This window comes from Oncorhynchus tshawytscha, linkage group LG08 (assembly GCF_018296145.1).
Source record: "Oncorhynchus tshawytscha isolate Ot180627B linkage group LG08, Otsh_v2.0, whole genome shotgun sequence".
Classification (NCBI taxonomy): domain Eukaryota; kingdom Metazoa; phylum Chordata; class Actinopteri; order Salmoniformes; family Salmonidae; genus Oncorhynchus; species Oncorhynchus tshawytscha.
Window position 1 is genome coordinate 68,656,015 of NC_056436.1, and position 15,100 is coordinate 68,671,114.

General features: G+C 41.6%; 1 protein-coding gene across 1 annotated transcript in view; it reads right to left on the reverse strand.

Annotated features, from left to right (window-relative positions):
* Positions 1–4,302: 4,302 nt before the first annotated feature.
* Positions 4,303–15,100, reverse strand: part of LOC112256041 (fibroblast growth factor receptor-like 1) — a 56,140-nt gene continuing 45,342 nt past the window's right edge. Inside the window, exons 4-7 of the mRNA XM_024428982.2 lie at positions 7,165–7,257; positions 6,794–7,072; positions 6,274–6,627; positions 4,303–6,129 (exon numbers count right to left, since the gene is read on the reverse strand). Coding sequence (XP_024284750.1) covers positions 5,726–6,129; positions 6,274–6,627; positions 6,794–7,072; positions 7,165–7,257 — 1,130 coding nt within the window. The 3' untranslated portion in view covers positions 4,303–5,725. The remainder of the gene's footprint in view (positions 6,130–6,273; positions 6,628–6,793; positions 7,073–7,164; positions 7,258–15,100) is intronic.

Sequence of the window (15,100 nt, forward strand, 5' to 3'; positions counted from 1 at the left end):
CTTTCACTGACCGGAATATGTGGCAGAGGACCTCATGGGAGAGCTCATTGATGTAGTCCTTATGCTCATCCAGTCTGTACGGGATTCTTTCTCAATTCAATACAGGTTAGCTCGTCTGCTGGCTTGCAAGCTAATTGACTCTTACTTGAAGCTTCTAATCGCTCAATATAGATGCGCTCAGACAGCTGGCTAGAAAGTTAGCAACATCCCCACCCGACACCCGTGGAAGTCATTTATAACCGTTTGTGGCAGTGGAAAGGTCAAACACAGTTTTAGTTATCCGGTGGTTCTATCTGAACCAACCCTTGTCTAAGGGCTTAGACCGGGCCCCTCTGTCTCCAATATATCCGATAAACATAGAATATGAAAGATGAATTCGGACCTCGATTTCTGTGCTCAAAGATTGACAAGATAGTCAAGTGACACATCTAACAGCGGAAATACATGTCCTCAAAGATGGAAGGCAGTTTTCTTATTTCTTCTTCAATGGCTGATCGCTTCCAACTCATAGGAATCACCACCCACTTGACTACTTTAAAATGGTGGAAGTTCTCAATGGCAATGTCCATGCTAAAACAGGTTATGTACATGTTCAGTCCTCTATCTATCTATGACAGGCACAACTTAGATATAAAGTCATGTTTTTCAATGTTGTCGAAATGCCACGTGACGCACTTATATCATTCAATTCGTAAAAACTTAACTATTAGGAAACTTCTATTAGATCAAATAAGTCTCGTATAGAAAATTAGCAATTACAATTTTTGTTAACCAAATTTGACGCTCTCGTTGACCTCCATACAAAAAATCCTAACTTTGTGGGATTTTATTTTCTTGGGCGGAGTAAAACCTCTCGCTTTGCCTCTACCTCTCTGGCTCAGATCATGGCGCATGCTCAGAAACGTACTTCCGCCAAACGCCCTTATGATCTCCATGCTGGCATAAATCATACTCCACAGACGCTGAGACGCGATAGTTTGCGTTCGTAACCAAGTGGAGGTGGGAATTTACCATTTGTAAAGACGTAAAAGTGCTTTGAACTCGTTGAAACGTCAATTGGCTAATGGCCAACAAGCTGTGTAAACCATAAACTAAAAGTACAGCTATCATGCTTGTGAACAAATAATAGTGTTCAAAGACAATACTAATAAATAATGTTTTGTTGCATTTCACTGCCGAAAAGGCTGGTATCGGGGAAATGATTTTAGTATGTCACGTCAGAAGTCAGCATGTGGGAGCTCAGAACGATATATGAGTTCCCACTAGTAATTAGCAGTTGGAGGGCCGTTCAAGTGCATTTTACCAGTATTATGTGGTAAATTCCACATCCCACTTGATCATGAACGCACCTCACGCTGGTCTCCAGGCAGGAGGAGTCACGAGGAGGGGTTACAAGATGCCAAATCAAACGAAACGCGAAGGAACAGAGCTGTTCGAGGCTGACGGGCTAGGAGGCCGTTTGAAGGAAAGATGTCGGAAGTGGATGCTGTGTTCGAATTGAGCAGCGCGTCGAGTAAATTTGGTGAAGACAAATATTCTGAATGGACAACAGTAGTATCGAAAAATTTAAAAAAATTGAAATAGTCCAAAATTGTAGTGGATACCAGTGTAAGTGATAATGAGTCGCTTCTTGTTGGGATGTGTTGGTTGAGTAAGGATGTATATGTAGGAAACCCGTTTGAGATGTAAAATTGTTAAGTATGTGCTTGGAAAAATGGAGTCTGTTAGATTGACCAGTAATGGTCTTATTTTGATTAATTGTATTTCTGAAGAGTAGAAGAAGATTGTAGTGGGCCTAAAAAAAAATCCTAACAGAAGTTTTGTGGAATAGAGCACATGTCAAGGAGTCATTTCAGGGGTGACGATTGATATTCAGGTTGAACACCTGAAGAGAATTCCTGGTGTGGTTTGTGCCCGGCGTCTGACCTATTGGGTGAATGGAGAAAAATAAGTCAGTTGGTGCTGCTGTTTTTTTTATAAAGAGCAAATACCTACTCATGTGAAGCTTGGATACGTAAAATATGCTGCAAGAGCTTTCGTCCCCCACCCACCGGAGAATAATTGTAAAGGATTTGGCCATGTTTCAAATGTGTGCAGACGAACAGATGATACTGAAGAACGGCGTGTAGAAGGACGAGAGTGTTGAAATTGTGGTGGGGATCATGATCCTGAGTTCCTGGAGTGCCCAGTAAGGGTGAAGAGAACTGAGTTGGCAAAAGTAAGAGCAGTCAATCTAATCTCCTATGCGAAGGCGATTCAAATAATTGAGAAAACAAGTGGTGCTGATGAAGAGATGGTAGTGGATACACCACAGCCTGTAGGAAATGTTTGCTGCCAGACGAAATATACCGTGTGTTAAAAATGTGGATTTTGTTGCGTTCATTGCCACAGTTGTAAACTGTACAGCACAAGTCTCAAAGAAGTAGAAGAAACTGGACATTATTGTGGTTGCGGCAGAAAAGTTTTTGGGACTCAAGGATTTTACATTGCAAGAGGTACTGGCGCTGGAAGACCCGACCTCCCAGATTCCTTTTGAGGGATCAGATCCGTTTTATATATATCTTTTTTTAAAGAAAAGTTGTTTGATTTAGTTTATACCTTTTTTATAGTTTGGTAGCTGTTTGAGTATTTTGTTCCATTTTGGGAAATCCTGTTTACATCCCGCACAGTAGGTTGCGGAATGCACATAAAATTGTGCGATCGGCAAAATATCGTAGAAGAAGAACGCGAAGACGTTGGAATTAGGATGCACTGTAGTGAATGGCAGAAAACGTATAAAGCCACTGAGTGTTGATGCTCCTTGTTATTATGTAAGATGTTGTAATAGTGTAAAACACAGAAATATCACATTTTAGAGTCGAACTTGTGCATTCACAACACTGCAATCATATCAGGGAATATATATGTATCATGTGCATTTGAAATGTTGTTGGTTGTTTTTTTTGTTCAACATTAAAACAGATGTGTTAACAAGTTGTGTTATTTTTTTAACACAGTAGTTCCCGGGTACTTGGTCAATCTACAGGGGGTACTTGAGAAGACTCATGGGACCATAGGCCTCAGTGGAGGCTGGTGGGAGGAGCTATAGGACGACAGGCTCATTGTAATGGCTGGAATGGAATAAATGTGTGGTTTCCATGTGTTTGATAGCCTTCCATTAATTGCACTCCAGCCTTTACAATGAGTCTGCCCTCCCACAAGCCAATGGTAAAATGCACATGAGGGGGTACTTCAGGCAGAGCAAAATTCAGTTGGTGGTACATTAACTTAAAGTGTTGAACCACTGTTTTAACACATCCTTGTGTCTAGTTAGGAACAGTTATTGTGTTGGCACATTTAACACATTTGTTAACACAACATGAGAAGATCTCAAATGCAATATTCTTGTCTCCTTTCTCAAAATGCACTGGAGGACAGGGTCAGAGGGGCAGGACCTCTGGCTTTCTCATCCAATGGGTTTTGAGAGAGGACGAGCGGAGTATGCAGTTGAGATCTTCCTGGGGTGTCATCCCGAACTAGAAACAGGTGAGTCAAAAGATTGCTGTGTCTACAAAGGCAGGCAAATTCTAATATTTTTCACTAATTGGTCTTTTGACCAATCACATCAGATATTTTACAGAGCTCATCTGATTTGTCAAAATACCAATTAGCGAAACAAAGATCAGAATTGGGCTGTGTAAACACAGCCAATTCTTCACATATTGCATTATATTCCACTTAACAATTCTGTAAATGGGAAAGACATGTAGAAAAACAGTAGCCATTTATCCAATTAATATAGTGCTCTATATACCAAACTTTTACATTAAACACATTTTTGTACATGCAAAAGATAATTCTTTAAACATCTCAAACAAGTTATTTATTAGATGTCAGCCAGTCAGATATGCCGTCCAGATTGACCAACTCAGACAATTTTGGACCTGAGATACAGAAGAACGGACGTTTTCAGCGTTTTAACAAATTCATTGCAGGAACTGACACAAAATGTTGTTGAGAAAACATTACACATAAATTGTTGTTCAACAACACGTCTTTTCTAAGAATGAAGCTATGGCGCTGAAATGCCACTAGATGGCATAAAACACATTCTCAACACAACTTGAGTATTTTACATGGTAAGAAACAACTGAACTCCCTGACGTTTTCATGGTAAATAGATATTTTGATGCAATTTGTTACTCTTAAAATAATGTTTTGTGAGCATTTTGTTTTCTGAGAGAGAGAAACATTTCACAAGTAAAAAAATAAAATGTTTTAATTGAAATGCATTTCGCAAACATTACACGAAACAGAAAACAGTTATAAAACACAAACATTTTATTACAAAAATATTATTGTACAGTACTAAATGTACATGAGCACCAGAGGTGAGTTGCAGCATGCAATGTTTCACAGAGGAATTGCATAAGATTAACATGGCAATTCTAAACCACTTGGGGACTAGACCTATGACATCATGAGGGGGAATGACTGTTACATTTTCTTTGTAATCATTATCTTATATACAGTATACATCATATGGTCAGATTCTTAATCAAATATGAGACAACTAGGTCAGCATAAAGTTGTAAATTCAACTTAACAATACAATCAACACTTGTCATTTTTCACTAAATGACCCATAGCTCAATCCAATCTGGAATAATGGTTGTTACCAAAATAAAATTAGAAGAGTAAAGTAAAAACAACTAAATAGCTTTTTGGTGAGTTTTAAAAACCAATAGACACAGGTACAATACTCATCCTCATGTACCTTATATAAAAATATACCTCACAAGAAATGTAAGTAAAATACACATCTATAGCACTGTAAAATAATTTGGCATCTTACACATATAGGGTGAATAATACTACTAATAATACTGCTAATAATACTGCTTTTTTTAGTTGGATACATATACAATATCTGAATACAAAAATAAAAAAGCCCTCATCACCAAATCCATCTAATTTCCCTGATGAATTGTACTTCCCTACATGAAACAAAAATAATACCACCTAATCAGAACCGAGAACAGCATAGTTTGTGTTGCTATAATGAGAATAGAAAAGCTTTCACATTTGTAAACATTTTGTCTAGATTTGAAATTGTCACAGTTACATTTTCCAATTTACACAAACTTAAAAGTTCCTTATATTACTTAATGCTTTGGGAGTTTGGATACCGGTACATGTTTAGATGAGTGTTAAAAAAATAAAAAATAAATTGTACATTCCAGAGTTGGGGTTAATTCTATTAGAAATGTTCATTTGTGTAAATTGGAATACTTTTAATCAAATTTCAGTTGACCTAAATTGAACCTAAACCTGGTAATATCTCATATTAACTAATTAATTATTTATCCAGGGCTACATGCATCCAAAGACATCTAAATATTGTTTGTAAGTAATTTTCATCCTTTAAAATACAATTAGAGTTTGCTCTTGGTTGTCTAGTATAAAAAACACATGATAAAGAAATGACTCTGGCACAAATGTGAGAGGGTATTTCTTGCCCTGAGACTTCTCAATGAAGCGGTATTCCTACAAAGCAGGCAGCTTAGTAATATGTGTATCCCAGGTAAGGGTTTTAGCACTGCTTATCATGGGAGGTGTAGTTCATATGAACTACAAGCCTTTCCTAGTTTCCATCTACCTTGCTCATAGTCCATTGTTGGGTGAGAATAGCAGCAGTGGCTAGGAGACAAGGCCGTAGGTGTGGGGTGGGATGAGAGGGGGCTGGTTAGCACTGGTAGTGGAAATGCTGGTGTTGATGGACCTTACCATCCATATGGGCGTGGGAGTGTGTGTGCGAGTGCATGTCTGTGTAAACGTTGGAGTAAATCTTAGGGGGCCCACTAAGGACTGGGGCACCCAGGCCCACCAGTCTATGGCTGGGGTAGTCAGGGCTATTCAGGGCATTACAGGGGGTGTTGGTGCTGGGCTCTTTGTCCGAGATGTGTTGGTCTCGGTGGACCATGGTCATGGGGCGGGGTGGCAAGGTGTTGTGGCGTCGGCGGCTGTGGCACAGCCAGAGTACAATGGTGCCTACGATGAGGAGGGCTGCTGCAGGGATGCCGATAATCAGAGGCCAGGGCAGGCCGGAGCTCAGGTGTGGAGGAGTCACTGTGTTCTCCACCTGAGGGTCTGGACACACAACAGTGGAGAGATCAGTGAACTCTACAGATCTAAGCTTTCTGACGTGTTTAAGACAAGATATAACAAGAATAACCTACTGCCATTCCATCCCAGTAAAGTCCCATTCTACAGTTAGTGAATGGCTGTACTCACCTGGCAGCACAGTGAGGTAAGCACTGCGGAAGCTGTAACCCATTGTGTTAGCTCCCAGGCAAATGTACATCCCAGCATCCCCATCACGGGCCTTGATGATAGCCAGCTTGTTGAGGTAGGAGCCGTCAGGCCGGGACCACACGTCCCCTGTGGGCAGAACCACAAAATGCTGCCCTCCGACTTCCAGGGTGGAGTTATAGCGGTCCTCTGTGCCCGGGTCAACCCTCTTCAGCCACTGGACCACAGGCTTCACGTCACTGTGGACCTTACACTGGAAGGAGGCGGTGCCACCATACTCCACAGTGGTGTTGACCGGGTGGGTGCCGGTCAGAACAGGCTTGCAATGAGAGCGCTCTGTAGGGAGATGGACAGGATTCATAAGCATGTGAATCATAATGCCAACACACTCAGCACAATTACCGTGGCAACGTAAGAGGGGCCTGGGGTATAAATACAACTGGAGTGTGCTGTAAAATGATTTGTGGTGGTAGTGTAGGCCAGTGCAGTGACCTGTCCTTACCGATGACATCCAGCTTGTAGGTGGCGTTGATGTGCCCGGCTGGGTTGGAGACATGGCAGGTGTACTTGGCACTGTCCTGGGTCTGCAGGTTCTTTAGGGTGAGGGTCCACTGGGAGCGCTTGCCCTGGCGCTGGGGTGGCAGCGGGGTCTGGTCCTTCCACCAGGTGATGACGGGGGGAGGGGTGCCGCTGGCCTGGCACTTGAACCTCACTGAGCTGCCCACCGGCTTGTACAGCACCCGCCTGCGCATCTTAGTGGGCTGACTAAACCGAGGCTTCACTGCAGAGAAGACCCATCATGAAGGTTAACACAGACTTCAATAACATTCTGCAGGGCTGTAATGTAGTAAAGGGAAGCAGTCGGCTACTCACCCCAGGGCTCTCCTGTAGGGTCAAGCTGGGTGAGCTCAGCATTGGGTTCCACTACGGCAGGTGGAGCGTCTGTCTGGCTCGCTGCTGTGTCATCTGAAAAACAGTCAGTCATTCATTGACTGAGGGTTAGCCTCTGTGACTTACACCCATGTATGGAGTATGAAGATAATTACATAGCAAAAGAAAGGGCTTATAACATTCATAGGACTATTAATTCCCATTCTGAATAAATCTGATCATAGGACTGTGGAAGACAAAGCACATTACTCTAGTATCTAAAAAACATCAAAGTTGGGTGTTTATGTAGTCTTAATTTTTATAAATATTGCTGAAAAATGATCTACTTGTCACTCTACAGAGGAAACGAAGCCAATATAAAACCAATGGGTCAAAGACGAGAGTTCTCCTACCCCCTGCCAGTACCACAAAGTATCCTTCAGATATGGCCACATAAATCTAGTGGTCAGTTATTGTTTCAGTGAGGTGAGCTATTTCATCTAGGACCCAAGTACTAATGTCTGCAAATGGCGTCGCATAAATCACATGGGGTCTAAGGATGAGTACAAACTGCTGGAGGATCTCTGATTTATTTGCTTTGAGCTCCAACCGGATCAAATCAAAGTTTTGTGGTCGTGTACACAGATTTGGAGATGTTATCGCAGGTGCAGCAAAATGCTTGTGTTTCTAGCTCCAACAGTGCAGTAATATCTAACAATAAAAAACAAAAATACACACAATTCAGAAAAATCTAAATTAAGAAATATCAGAATGAGTAATGTCAGAGACTGGAATATGCATGTGTGTGTGTGTGTGTGTGTGTAAAGACAGTATATGAATAGAAAAGGTGTGTACAGCACCTTTTGTGTATATATATATATATATATACACACACAATATGCCTATTGTCCTGTAGCCCATCCCAGCCTTGTGCAGGTCTACAATTTTATCCCTGATGTCCTTACACAGCTCTCTGGTCTTGGCCATTGTGGAGAGGTTGGAGTCTGTTTGATTGAGTGTGTGGACTTGTGTCTTTTATACAGGTAACGAGTTCAAACAGGTGCAGTTAATACAGGTAATGAGTGGAGAACAGGAGGGCTTCTTAAAGAAAAACTAACAGGTCTGTGAGATCCGGAATTCTTACTGGTTGGTAGATGATCAAATACTTATGTCATGCAATAAAATGCAAATTATTTACTTAAAAATTATACAATGTGATTTTCTGGATTTTTGTTTTAGATTCTGTCTCTCTCAGTTGAAGTGTACCTATGATAAAAATTACAGACCTCTACATGCTTTGTAAGTAGGAAAACCTGCAAATCGGCAGTGTATCAAATACTTGTTCTCCCCACTGTATATATTAGGATGGTGTGTATGGGACAGTATACGAATAGAAAAGGTTTGTACAGCAGTAAGTTATATAGGATGGTGAGTATAGACAGTATATGAATAGAAAAGGTGTGTACAACAGTAAGTTATACAGGATGGTGAGTATAGACAGTATATGAATAGAAAAGGTGTGTACAACAGTAAGTTATATAGGATGGTGAGTATAGACAGTATATGAATAGAAAAGGTGTGTATAACAGTAAGTTATATAGGATGGTGAGTATAGACAGTATATGAATAGAAAAGGTGTGTACAACAGTAAGTTATATAGGATGGTGAGTATAGACAGTATATGAATAGAAAAGGTGTTTACAGCAGTAAGTTATATAGGATGGTGTGTATAGACAGTATAGACAGTATATGAATAGAAAAGGTGTGTACAGCAGTAAGTTATATAGGATGGTGTGTATAGACAGTATATGAATATAAAAGGTGTATACAGCAGTAAGTTATATAGGATGGTGTGTATAGACAGTATATGAATAGAAAAGGTGTGTACAACAGTAAGTTATATAGGATGGTGAGTATAGACAGTATATGAATAGAAAAGGTGTTTACAGCAGTAAGTTAATACAGGATGGTGTGTATAGACAGTATATGAATAGAAAAGGTGTGTACAGCAGTAAGTTATATAGGATGGTGTGTATAGACAGTATATGAATATAAAAGGTGTATACAGCAGTAAGTTATATAGGATGGTGTGTATAGACAGTATAGACAGTATATGAATAGAAAAGGTGTGTACAGCAGTAGTTATAGAGGATGGTGTGTATAGACAGTATATGAATAGAAAAGGTGTGTACAGCAGTAGTTATATAGGATGGTGTGTATAGACAGTTTATGAATAGAAAAGGTGTGTACAGCAGTAGTTATGTTGGATGGTGTGTATAGACAGTATATGAATAGAAAAGGTGTGTACAGCAGTAGTTATATAGGATGGTGAGTATAGACAGTATATGAATAGAAAAGGTGTGTACAGCAGTAAGTTATATAGGATGGTGTGTATAGACAGTATAGACAGTATATGAATAGAAAAGGTGTGTACAGCAGTAGTTATGTAGGATGGTGTGTATAGACAGTATATGAATAGAAAAGGTGTGTACAGCAGTAGTTATGTAGGATGGTGTGTATAGACAGTATATGAATAGAAAAGGTGTGTACAGCAGTAGTTATGTAGGATGGTGTGTATAGACAGTATATGAATAGAAAAGGTGTGTACAGCAGTAGTTATGTAGGATGGTGAGTATAGACAGTATATGAATAGAAAAGGTGTTTACAGCAGTAAGTTATATATGATGAGCCATGACTATAATACAGTATATACATATGAAGTGGATAAAACAGTATGTAATAATTAAAGTGACCAGTGTTCAGGACCTCTCTGTGTGAAACAGGATGAATAATTCTGCTTGGAGATCAGTGGAGTGTGAGGTGTCTAAATGACCGTGTGTTTGGCTTTCAGAGCGTAGGAAGTTCTACAGCTCTATAGGAATGATAAGCAGGCAAAACTCTGGTATTATTCTAACTGGCTATGTGAGGCAGGGGTGAGCAAACAGTGCCATATTGTTGCTTCTCTCAAGTTTCCGCAATGTTTAAAACAAGACAGCGTGTTGACGTAACCCTGAGCAGGAAACCAATTAACTGCCTTTAACCTAAACTGCGCAGGCAGGCAGTCAAACGGACAAGGCTGAGAGAGAGCGCTGCTTTGTTTGGGCCGACCCTCTGGCACGACCCACAGGAATACACAGTGAACCTATTCTAACCCAGAGTCCACTGCAGACTGGGCTAACACACACACATACAGTGCTTTCGGAAAGTATTCAGAACCCTTGACTTTTTCCACATTCTGTTACATTACAACCTTATTCTAAAATGTATTAAATCATTTTTTTCGTCATCAATCTACACACAATACCCCATAATGACAAAGCAAAAACAGGTTTAGATTCTTTTGCATATGTATTAATAAAAAAATAACTTAAATGTTAAAATTACCTAAGTATTCAGACTCTTTAACTGGTACTTTGTTGAAGCACCTTTGGCAGCAATTACAGCCCCGAGTCTTCTTGGGTATGATTCTACAAGCTTGGCAGGCCTGTGTATTTAGGGAGTTTCTCCCATTCTTCTCTGCAGATCCTCTCAAGCTCTCTCAGGTTGGATGGGGAGCGTCGCTGCACAGATATTTTCAGGTCTCCAGAGATTTTCGGGCTCTGGCTGGGCCACTCAAGGACATTCAGACTTGTCCCGAAGCCACTCCTGCGTTGTCTTGGCTGTGTGCTTAGTGTCATTGTACTTTTGAAGGTGAACCTTCGCCCCAGTCTGAGGTCCTGAGCGCTCTGTAGTAGGTTTTCATCAAGGATCGCTCTGTACTTTGCTCCATTCATCTTTTCCTCGATCCTGACTAGTCTCCCAGTCCCTGCTGCTGAAAACCATTCCCACTTCATGATGCTGCCACCACCATGCTTCACCGTAGGAATGATATTGGCCAGGTGATGAGCAGTGCCTGGTTTCCTCCAGATGTGACGCTTGGCATTCAGGCCAAAGAGTTCAATCAGACCAGATCATCTTGTTTCTCATAGTCTGAGAGTCTTTAGGTGCCTTTTGGCAAACTCCAAGCGAGCTGTCATGTGACTTCAACTGAGGAGTGGCTTACATCTGGCCACTCTACCATAAAGACCTGATTGATGGAGTGCTGCAGAGATGATGGTTGTCCTTCTGGAAGGTTCTCCCATCTCCACAGAGGTACTCTGAAGCTCTGTCAGAGTGAACATCGGGTTCTTGGTCACCTCCCTGACCAAGGCTCTTCTCCCCCGATTGCTCAGTTTGGCCGGGCAGCCAGCTCTAGGAAGAGTCTTGGTGGTTCCAAACTTCTTCCATTTAAAAATTATAGAGGCCACTATTTTCTTGGAGACCTTCAATACTGCAGAAATGTTTTGGTACCCTTCCCTAGATCTGTACCTCGACACAATCCTGTCTCTGAGCTCTATGGTCAATTCCTTTAACCTCATGGCTTGGTTTTTGCTCTGACATGCACTGTCAACTGTGGGACCTTATATAGACAGGTGTGTGCCTCCAAATCATGTCCAATCAATTGAATTTACCACAGGTGGACTCCAATCAAGTTGTAGAAACATCAAGGATGATCAATGGAAACAGGATGCACATGATCTCAATTTTGAGTGTCATAGCAAAGGGTCTGAATACTTATGTAAATAAGGTATTTCTGTTTTCTGTTTTTCAAAATCTTTGTCATGGGGTATTGTGTGTAGATTGAGGAAAATAATTATTCAATATATTTTAGAATAAGGCTGTAAAGTAACAAAATGTGGAAAAAGTCAAGGGGTCTGACCACTTTCCGAATGCACTGTATATACTGTAAACACACACACACACACACACACACACACACACACACACACACACACACACACACACACACACACACACACACACACACACACACACACACACACACACACACACACACACACACACACACACACACTATCCAACTGTGTTTTGATTAACTTTGTGTCAACAACTGTGTGTGGTACGCAGGAAATAATGATTCACACGTTGTTAAAACATTCACAGATGAATTGCAACAACTCCTTATTGTGACAACAGAGTCTGTGTAAAATAACATACCGGATTTATTTACATTTTAAATAAGAACATTGAGTTTTTATCGGTAAATGACCAATAGTGAGATTGATTCCTGAACACCTCATCAAATGGCCACCCAGACTAATTGCATTGCCCCCCCCCCCTCTTTTACAGCATTGCTACTTTCTGTTATCCTCATCTATACATAGTCACTTTAATAAATTATTACCTCAACTAACCAGTGTCCCTGCACATTGACTCTATACCGGTACCCCCCTGTATATAGTCTCGCTATTGTTATTTTACTGCTGCTCTTTAATTACTTGTTACTTTATTTCTTATTCTTATTTTATTTTTATTTTTGATTTGAGATATAAAAGTTTCCTAGTAGCACTGAACACCACAGGAGTAGAGACTAAGCTGATTGTCCACTCTGTCTTCTCTACATAGCATCAACATCCCTGTTGTCTGATGGAACCTCAGGTCACCAGGTGTGTTAGGGTCAGGTCAGGTGTGTGTGTGTGTGTGCTGTCCTTTGTCCTGATTTCATCCCACTGTTCTGGTCCAGAGGGTCTTACTACAGCGCAAAGGCCACACCTTGCTTCTCAACAGTGTAGTGAGGCACAGGAGAGTCCAGAGAGCCCAAGCCCACCAAGTGTTTTTTCTAGCCCAGCCCCCATTGTTACTATTGGCCCAGGGCTCTGGGAGAGTAAGCCTGGGTATAGTAATGGTTCCATTGGCACGGGAGAGCGGCTATTCAGCAGCACTGAGGTGGAATTAGGGGGGCATTATCTTGTCTAAAGAGGTTTCAGCCAGGGCTCATTCCTTCACTCTGCACTAATGTTTGGGGATGTTATCCCTAAACAGGTGTGGAGGGAGAGAACAGGTTTTCCCTCATGCAGCGCTATTAGATCATTGGACTTTTTCCTAAGGATTGGATTTATTTTCTTCTAATACTATGTTTATACATTCAATACATTTGATGTCATCTGTGACCAGTTGGAGTTTTTATTGAGTGGTGGAAAAAGATTGTCCTGTTGAAGAAAGTACGTCAGGCAGGCAGCCGTCAGTAGCATGGCCTGACGCGATGACAGAGGCAAAGCACAGCTGAGCAGACAGCTCCAGCTCTGGCTCCTGTGTGTAGTGGAGAGGAAAGTGGTGCTGGACTGCTGTAGCGCTAGGCTGGGGGACAGGGGGCCACTTTTCCTCTGCTCCAGTCCCACAGAGCACACACAGACGGGCAGGGGGAAGGTAGAGGGCGGCGATAAGGTTGGAGACGGTAGGTCTGGGGGAGCTCGAACTCTGCAGGTTTCCTTACAAACACTCTTAATGTTTAGGCCGTGTTTATAAGGTCCCATATTATTTTTTCCTACTGGGAGAACTTTTTGGGCCTCCCCCTCAAAAAGCCTCATTCTCCATTCATACTGGGTACCTGTGTTCAAACACGTGCCACTGTGTCTGCAATGGAGCAAAAAGACAAAATAACAGTCTTTAATAAAACATCAAAATAATGGAAAGATGAGTTGTTCTTTTTATGTTAGAAAACATAGAATAGAGTTATGTGGTAATTCCATTCCATGATGGTGGTCCACTATTACCAAAACAATACTGTTCATGAAGAGAATGAAGCAGAGCTATTTTACCTTCCTCTTACAGGTCATAAGATTTGAGCAGTGATATGGACCTGAATGACATATGAGTTCTACTTGAGCAAAGACATTCACAGACTAGAAGATAATCATAGAACTTGACATGTCAAGAACGTCAGAAGGAGATCGTAAGTTCAGAGGATTTGAGGTTCATTTTTAAAATAGACTAAAGCTTTTTGTTCAATGTGTGACTATCAAGTTAATCAATTATCAAGACCCCATTACAAATCTCATGGAGCCATGTTTTTCACAACGTAAAATTGACATGTTTCTTTGTATGACTGCCTGCTGATAGCTAATTACAGCAGTGACTGAGTGTCTGTTGTACCTCACATGAATTAAAGCCAGAGAGAGGCAAGCAGGCAGGACGGCAGTCAGGCAAATTAGAGAGCGTTGTCGTCAGCGTCCCTCCACACAGCATGAGAGACAGAGGGGAGGCTAGCGCTGCGCTGGAGGAAATGCTAATTAGAAGTCTTCTGGTATCTTTTATAGAGCCATAAGCGGTTTGCAGCAACAGGCACATGTTGACTCCAGAGGAAATTACACCCAGCATTTTCTTTACTTCTCTTTTGTGCTTGGCTGTGAGGGGCGAGGCAGGGTGTGGCGGGGGGAGGAAAGGTGGGTGGGCAGGCCACGGTGAATCCTGCCTGCTGAGGGCTCAGCCCAATCCTCTAGTCAGTCAGCTACCTGCTGGCCACTCCAAGGAGCCTCTGGATGAAAGCTACTATAATGTGGTGAACTGGTCAAGGTGGCTAATTTGCATCCTTTCAGTTGGATCAAACCCCTGTTTCTACCAGCAGCCTAGCGGAGGCTGGCAGGGTTCTGTTGGGTCATGGAGGGCCTAGCTAGCCACACAGGGCCTGGGGGGAGTGGGGGGTTATTTAGGATAACATTGTTCTGAGCTGTTCTCACTAACATTACGTGAGAATAGACGAGCGTAATGGTGTCTTTGGTACGGATAGCATATTAATTATAGCACAATGAAAATTCCATCAACTACTTGTATTGTTATCAATGTACTCATGTTTAGAAGATTACTTATTGCTAACCCTGACACTAACCTTGACCATGAACCTTTCTGGCTCCCAGCCAAAACCTCTCCTCAACTAACTATAACCTTTAACATATTTCCATATTTAAGTACACCCACTACCTTTAACCCCAACCTCCTCTTGCCCTAGGTATCAAAGTCTAGACAGACTTAACCCCAACCTCCTCTTGCCCTAGGTATCAACGTCTAGACAGAACTGACTCCCTCACTGCTTGTCCTACTACTTACAACGGACAACTCTTTC